Genomic DNA, 8,841 nt, shown 5'->3' on the forward strand with positions numbered 1-8,841 from the left:
GGGAGTGGGACGGGAGAGGTTTGAAAATTCACTCCCGTGTCACCCTCTAGTTTGTATGTCTCAAAATGTGCATTTCTATCCACAAAACTTGCCAGAAGTCATGGTTTAAGGGGTTATTAAAAAAAAAAATCTTCCGGGGGTGCATGCCCTCGGACCCCCCGCGAGCGGCTTGGTAACAACCTCCGGCACGTAACAGCACCGCTGCTGGAAAAATTTATAGGGGAAACACTGGGATGACTATGAACGTTCTCGAGTGGAACTCCGAACCAATCAGACATCTTTGGAGAAACCTATAAATGGCTGTCCACCGATGGTCCCCAGCCAACCTGACAGAGCTTGAGATGATCTAAAGAGAAGAATGGCAAAAAAAAAAAAAAAAAAAAATGCAGATGTGCAAAGCTTGTTGCATCATACCCAAAATCACCTGAGGCTGTAATTGTTGCCAAAGTGCTTTAACTAAGTTTTGAGGTAAGGGTATGAAGTATGCAATGTCATTTTTTCAGTGTTTCCTTTTTAATAAATTTGCAAAGTTGTGATAAATCCAAAAGTTTTTGCTTTGTCATTATGGTGAGTGGGGTGTAAATTTGTGGGGGTGTAATTTAAAGCATTTTAACATCATAACGCAACAAAATATGAAAAAAATGAAGGGGTAAGAAGACTTTCTATAGGCACTGTATATAGACCAAAACCACTTTTTGTACCAGGCGGTAAACATTTTTTTCTGCTGTAAGGTCTATGGGACTGACTCCCTTTTGGAGCCAGCCTCTATCGGTCAGTCGATGAATTGCAGTTTTAGTCACTTGCTAGCGCCATGCTCTACTATTTGAGCTACAGGAAAGCTTTTTGTACTGAAACCAAGATCTTGTGCACTAAAAATGTCTCAATGTAGATTTTGGTGAGCTTAATAGGTACATTTACCCTAAATATATTTAAATAGTTGTTATGTAATTGATTTTTTTCTTTGAAAAGCAAGAAAAAAAAAAAACAGTAAAAAGCAAAATTTGGGTATTTCATTGCATGTGATGGTTAAAAAAATTGGCAAAATACATGGGGTAAAAAAACATTAAAAACTGTGTTCGGCCCAGTGTTTCAATTTGTTTGGCTTCAGCCAAGATTTCGGCATTTCGTTGCATCCATAACAGCAACGCAGACCAAACAATAATCATAATCACAGATAGGCAGCAACCAATCAGAATACATATCCAGGCAAACAAAGCAAGGTCTACAAGGCAGGCAGCAGAGAGTTGTAAACAAGAAATAGTGATGTCCAATTCTTGAAAGAATTATTTTTTGAGCCGTTTCTCAAGAATTAAACAGTCGATCCGGTTCACAAATCAAACTTTAGTTCCGGTAGTTGATGCACGACGCACCTCCGAAGTAGCCCGTTCCACTCAAAAAGAACCGAATAAGCCAGTTCAACCAACTGTCGAAGTTTGCAGAGGATTACCAAGGATTCTGATGAGTGAGTTGCTGACATTTTGCACATATGTGTAGGCCAGTTTACAATAACAACACCGCCGAATTGTTTAATCAAATCTCAATAAGAAAATTATATTAAAAAAGACACACGTTCTTGATTCAAGATCTTAAGATATTCAAACAATGTAACAAAAAGTTAAATTAAAGAAATCCGGTCATTAGGAAACTAATTCTCCTTTTGTAAATGTCAATTTGTAGTGCTAACAACCCAACATTTCCTCTCTAGTCCAAAAGTCAAGTCACCTTTATTTATATAGCGCTTTTAACAATACAGATTGTGTCAAAGCACTTAACAGTCTCAAAGGATAGAGTGTCAGTAATGTATAATAATAAGATTAAACACTCAATTTTCAGTTAAAGGCATTTCATTATTGAATTCAGTGATGTCATTGTCTAGCTCAGTTTAGTTTAAATAGTATCTGTGAAATCAAAAAGACCATATACTGAAATCTTGCTTGTTTTTTATAAAAAAGAACTTTTAACACAAATTTTGTGGAAATATTATGAAATAAAAAATTACCATTTTAACTTAAAGGGATAGTTCACCCAAAAAACAATACAAAGGACGATATTTTGAAGAAAGTTTGTAACCAGGCTGTGTTGGGGCACCACTGACTTCCATAGTAGGAAAAAAAAAATACTATGGAAGTCAATGGTGCCCCAGAACTGCTCTGTTTCCCACATTCTTCAGAATATCTTCCTTTGTGTTCAGTGGAACAAAGACATTCATACAGGTTTGGAACCACTTGAGGGTGAGTAAATGATGACAGAATTTTCATTTTTGGGTGAACTATCCCTTTAATTTTTATTTAATAAAATCCATAATTTTAAATGTTACAGCGAATTTAGGCATCACAACATTGTAATGTACAGTACGAAAAAAGGATATTCATTTTGAGATTTGCTGAAGATGGCATTCAACGGTGTTTAAATTATTAAACACAAATTTGATAAGTAACACAAAACTAACTCAGCACACACAGTTTAATATCCAATATCAACAGATATTAATGAATGAAAAATCTCTAATCTCAGCCAATAACTGATGCTACCATGCATAATTTCAGTGCAGATTGCTTTGTGATCCTATTACAAGGTGATATAGCTTTGCAAAGACTTTACAGAACAGTCTATTGGAATGTTTCCACAAACAGCGTAATTTTTCAATAAAACTATACTGATAGTAGTTTAATGTGTAAAATTTATGATATGACTTAACATATGACTGTCTTTGCAGAGGTCAAACTCTGCCACACAAGATTGCAATCATCTCATTAAGAAAAAGCATATCACACTGACTCTTTTCAGAATGTCGAGGCGATACTTCAGACGAGAATTCTCCTCCCGCAACTCATCCAGCTGTGAAGATGTGAAATTCAGCTGCTGTGGATCTCTCAGCCTCTCGATTTCATCTTGGAGCAACTTGATTTCTCCTTCCTGGATGCCAAATTAAAACCACAAAAAAATTTAAATAGGCCAAGGACAAACACCTTAAACATAAGATACTGCATACCTTAGTTACAAGGAAATACTTCAAAGTTCAAACTAACAATGGCATGAACTTTGTCATAACTACACATCACAATAGCATTGTTTCTTTTTATTATACACAGCCATTTTTTTGTTTCACTTTGACTGGGGAAGTGATTAACGTTACCAGTCTGTATCCTATCCATAGGCTTATTGCTTAGAGATAGCAGAGTTATTTCCATTTAAAGCATGCAGTATCATTTTTGATGCATGGATTTCTAAGACCTCTAAATTACCAACATGCTCAAAACTTTGCTGAAAAATGTTTTTCACATGCCTTTTGCCCTCTGGTTGACATACCTATTTAGCAAGTAATTTTTCTTTTTCTTTTTTAATATAATTCTAAAAATGCCCACCATAAGGTTAGGCACGTGTCTTTTTGGTGTGAAACATTTAATATATTTTTATACAGTAAATGTAATACATTCTATATTGTTAGCAATATTTTACCGGACTGAAGACGTGGACATAATTTTCATGATGCAGATATAAAGTTCATTAAACCAGATGTCTAAAAAGCTGCATGTAATAACTCACAACAGCCAGTTCACTAGATATTACGACAGCATCAGCACTGTATGCCATGATTTATCTTCATTTACAAAAACACCTACACCCTACACAGGTTGTAGTTTTGAGCCGAATTAAACAAAATAATGATCATAACTGTAAGACTGCATGCGCGCTTCAGTGTCCTACGTCAGAGCACGAAAAACACATGAATATATGAACACAACGTCTAAACTTTTTAACGTTTTAATACAAAGCTGACCTGTTCCTGAAGTCGTGAAGTATAGTTGACAAAGGGGTCACCCATTTTTTCAGAAAAAAAGTGAGGTACAAACAGCCACAATGTCTAAAACTGTACACTTCGGCAACGTGAAGAACTACTTTAGCAGGCTTTGGCACGTCACTTCCGCTTTCCAGTACCATCCGAAGCATAGATAGGTTGTAGATCGAAGGGATACAGCTCCGACCGGAAATGAACAATGAAATAAATTTTCTACCTATTAGATTGCGTTTTATTAACATCGACACCTACCCCAACCCTAAAACTACCCCTTACAGAAATGAAAAAATAGTAACTATTGTTGTACAATGTGAAAAAATTACGCTGCAATGATGTGCGCATGCCCAGTAGCGCCATACGTATCCCTTCTAGCCTTAACCAGATAGCATACATAAAAAAAGCATCGTAAGCCTAAATTGATCGTAGCTTCATTGGTTTCAATGGGTCTACGATGCATTTAAGCTTACGATGCTTTTGGGAAAAGCAGCCCAGAACGATTCGTGGTGCAACAGTCAGATTCCGGAAGTAAAAACTCTCCATATGAGGAGTTCAATTCTCCATATATGGGAATTGATTTTGAACGATAATTTACAAACGTTTAAAGACAGACCCACTGTGAGCTACAATTGTTAATCTATGGTTTATCTGTCTGTTGAAAACATCAGCCCGTGTTTCTACCTTATTTAATCGGATTTAAGGGCAGGACTCCTGATGAGAAACGAAACTACATTACCCATGATGCTGAAGAGATATCTACATAAATCATCAAGAATCGAAATCGAATGAATGAATGAATAAATAAATCGGACAAGATTTAAGGGCTTTAGTGAGGGAAATAACTACATTGTTCATGACATTAATCAAGTATTTTGATAAGCTGAATTCATGGGAACAGGTTCAACAAAAACATACAGTGGAGATCAAAATTACAGAACAACCTACAATTTCCTGAATTTCAAGGTCAGCGGTTTACTCCTATTTGAAGTTATCCTAACAGGAGTAGAAGGGCAATTTTTAAGCTTAAATAAATATTATTAGGTTTATTATTTTATCATTCTGAAGCACAGTATAAAAAAAAAAAAAACTTCAATAAGATATTTGAAAAAGAAGTCTAATCAAAATTAGAGAACACTTACAGATACCTCCAAGTTATTGGTGTTAATCTGGCACCTAAATCTAATTTCTTTAATTATATGACAAATACAATTTAACTGGCAGCATTCCTCCACTTTTCACTGAGATTGCAAGATGGCAGGCTGCTTTGAGGTGACTGAAACCCTGTGACAGCAGGTTGTCCAGATGAAGGCCAAAGGATCCCAGATGAAGGATGACCCGTTTAGTCGTTGCAGTTGGTCATTCCAAATTTGTGATTTCTCGAATACTGCAGCTTTAGTTACAAGTCCCACAGAAAGGCTAGTCGTCCACGTAAGACAAATGCACAAGAATGGGGAATCTGAACCACACTGCAACTGAAAATGCTCGCCAGTTCAGTGGGAACAGGGTAAGCATCTGTCTCAACACGTTTAAGAGAAGCTGAAGACTGAAAGCACATTCTGCAGTGACCAAGCCTCTCGTTAGAAGAAAATATCAAAAGGCTAGGGACAGCTTTGCTGAGTAGCATATGTTGTGTGGAGAGAGGTGAACTGGTTCAAAGTTCACTTTAATGATGAGAGCAAGTTTAATTTTTTTGGGTCCGATGGGAAACATTATGTTTGGTGTCAAACTGGAGAAACACTTAACCCCAACTTCTTGAAGTCAGTAGCTGCATCTCAATCCAGCTATTTTTATGCGCATTTTGGAATATTGCATAAAAAAACGCTGGATGGAAATGCCAAGATGCGCATAAATTCTAAAAATGCGCATAAAAAAAACATATGCGCACATTTGAGTAGGATAAATGTTTTATCCGATAAGAAAAAAATGTCCATAAACTACAATGGAAACACATTTACCGAATAAATTCCTCCATAAGCATCAAAAAAGTCACGTGACTTTGCGCTATGAGACGGGATAACTTCCCAGCCAAAACATCCATGTGGGGCCCATAGGGGTTGCAATTGGGCCGATATCTGGGGCCCACCTGGGCTAACCAACTGGGACCCAGCTAATTTTGTCCTCAGTTTCCATGGTGGCCCTACATGGGTTAACCCAGATGGGCTGATGATGGGCTCCATATAGGGCCCATATGGGTTAACCAGGTAGCTCCCATTTGTTGCCTACATGGGTTAGTGATGGGGCCCAGCTAGGTCTTATGTAGGTCTCTTATGGGCCATAACAGGTATTCACATGGGCTAACATATTTGTCTGCTTGGGTTACCTTATTTTACAATAAACCCCTAAACACAAACATTACATCCACTAAAATGCTGAAGGTATTCAATAAAACAGAAACCAGTACAGTAGTTCATGCTTTTAAGCTAAGTTTATTGAGAATAATTTAAACATGACTATCATAACTTGTACAATTACAACTTTATAAAACACAAGTATCTGTAAAAATAAAATAATAAAAAAGTGTTATTTTTAAGCTTCCTGAAAAACTATATAACTTTCATTCTGAATGCTTTAAGCAAGGTTTCGTTGGAATAATTTGAACATGACCATTAAAACTTGTATATTTACAACTTTATAAAAACAAGTATCTTAAAGTTAAAGTGAAGCTCCTGACAAACATAATTTGGCATAACTTGTATCGTTTGTATATTCATATCTGAAAACTCTAAAATGCATTTCACAAACAAACAAGCCAACAGTGCAACTCCTCACTACTCTGTCCTCGCTCTCACAACGGCCCTTTGAAAAGAGAACAAACAATCAACCACTGTGCCACTTTTTCAGTTAAAACAGATGTTTCTTGTCTTTTTAAAGATTGTATTTCCATTTAAAAATCAAGAATATCTTAAGACTCACCCATCTTGCTCTCCACTACGTGACTTCGCAGAACAGTTTCCTCCCGTCACCAATTAACCACTTTAACATTGACTTTTCTGCCTCTTTTCTGGTAATATGCTTTGCAAGAGATTTTTCAAGCTTCCTGTAAAACACATAAAGAGCATTAAAGTTAGATTAAATTCCATATTTAAGCCCTTGCAATAAGTAAGCAGTCACCTCCATTTTTACATTTTTTTCAGGAAATACAATAATGGTATCGGATATAATATTCTATCATAAACAAATTATTTCTGTGTAAACAAGGGCACAGGGCAACATTTAAAGGCATAGTTCACACAAAAATTAAATGCCTCATTTAATCACAAATGTAAAAATCTGTCCATCTGAAATTCTTTTAAACAATTATAATTTCATCAGGCAAATATAGGTCCCTTTCATTGTCATTACAGTAAAATTACTGAACAAACATAAGAGCCTCATAAAAATGTTTTTAGAAGAAAATTTCAGATGCATTCATTTTGCATCTGATGTCTTCATTTATTCTTATTTTAGTATCACTTCACTTGTATTAGTGTACACTCTAAAAAATGCTGGGTTAAATACAACTAAGTGCTGGGTAAATATTGGACAGAACACATGCTGGGTTGTTTAACCCAACCTTCTGAGCAGTAACCCAACCGCTGGGTCTAAACAACCCAATTGCTGGGTTGAATTTAACCCAGCATTTTTTAAGAGTGTACTAGTCTTTAATAAAGTTTGAATTTTATTATTTATTATAAACTGAGTTTTGTGATCGCTACACCACAAATTAACAGTTACTTATCACTAAAATAAGCAGTACACCTGGTCCATATTCTCATAATTTGGGGTATTGTTTGTCCAAGTATGGACAATTATTTGCATACAATCAAACTCATTTGATTCCACTGATTTATGAAGAACAAACTCAACTCTACCGAATAACCTCTGTTTGCACATGAATGTTATAAATAATCTAACAGCAAGTAAACATACCTTATACAACCTCAAGCAGTTTGCACCCCCGAAACTCTCGCTTTCCATGCCGGCCAACAAAATTGAACTCTCTTGATAAGGGGTGGTCCAAAAGGAAGGCCATCATTCTTCTTGTGGCTTCATCCACAGTACTCCCTCCAATTTCTGCCACCACAGCAACCTAACGGAAAACAAGATTATAATTATTATGGAAGACAACACAAAATAATTTACCCCAAATAATTGCAATTACATTTCCCCCCAAATCGTGCAGCCATAGGTTAATCTATGGTGCACTGCTATTTTACACTGGAAGTTGTAATCTACTGTGTGCAACGAGTCCATACATATATATTACTCACAATTCATATGGAACACTCCTATACTTCCTATGCAGTTGCCTCTGTAACATTTTACACTTGTACTACAATTGCGTTGCCTGTGGTACAAAAACATTCTGCCTCTTTAGCAGAAAAGCTACAGGACTGTGAAAATGTCTTAGGCCACAATTATATTTGTTGTTTTAGAAATGGTATAATGACTATATAATTTTATTATAATACAACCAAAAAACACAGGAAATGTATAGGCAGTATTAAAAAACAGAAAGAAACTAAATGGTGGCCTAAGACTTCTGCACAGTACTGTACTTGCGTAAGATGGCGCCGGTGAGATCGGCTGCCGTCACGACTGCTCCGACCAAACTTTGTCTTCTTTTGTTATTTTTTCGTATTGTAAACTATAAACACCGGTTTCTTTTTGTAAGATGGCCATTCTTACATACGACAGGGCCACTCTTATTTCTATTGGTGCACAATGCACTAACCTTTCGCCGTTTTTGAACCCGGACCCATCCTGGCCGAGCGAGATCCTGAGGAGGAACAAAGGACGCGACCCGTACCGGCGTCCTCGAGGGAAACGAGCCGGTGTCAGGAACAGGCTGAGGGCGCGCGCACACCGCGCTCCCTTACCAAGTGTCCTGCTCGCCAATGTCCAGTCGCTGGATAACAAACTCGATGACCTCAGGGCAAGAGTCAAGTTCCAGAGGGACATTCGGGACTGCAACCTTCTCTGCTTCACTGAGACATGGCTGAACCCAGCGGTACCAGACCACGCCATCCAGCCGGCCGAGTTCTTCTCGGTTTACCGCATGGACA

At 37.1% G+C, this 8,841-nt stretch overlaps 1 protein-coding gene across 1 annotated transcript in view; it reads right to left on the reverse strand.

Annotated features, from left to right (window-relative positions):
• rars1 (arginyl-tRNA synthetase 1) overlaps positions 1-3,937 on the reverse strand; it is an 87,500-nt gene extending 83,563 nt beyond the window's left edge. The window contains exons 1-2 of the mRNA XM_079405583.1: positions 3,782-3,937; positions 2,779-2,916 (exon numbers count right to left, since the gene is read on the reverse strand). Coding sequence (XP_079261709.1) covers positions 2,779-2,916; positions 3,782-3,826 — 183 coding nt within the window. The 5' untranslated portion in view covers positions 3,827-3,937. The remainder of the gene's footprint in view (positions 1-2,778; positions 2,917-3,781) is intronic.
• Positions 3,938-8,841: the final 4,904 nt, after the last annotated feature.

Source organism: Barbus barbus, assembly GCF_936440315.1.
Source record: "Barbus barbus genome assembly, chromosome: 43".
Lineage (NCBI taxonomy): Eukaryota > Metazoa > Chordata > Actinopteri > Cypriniformes > Cyprinidae > Barbus > Barbus barbus.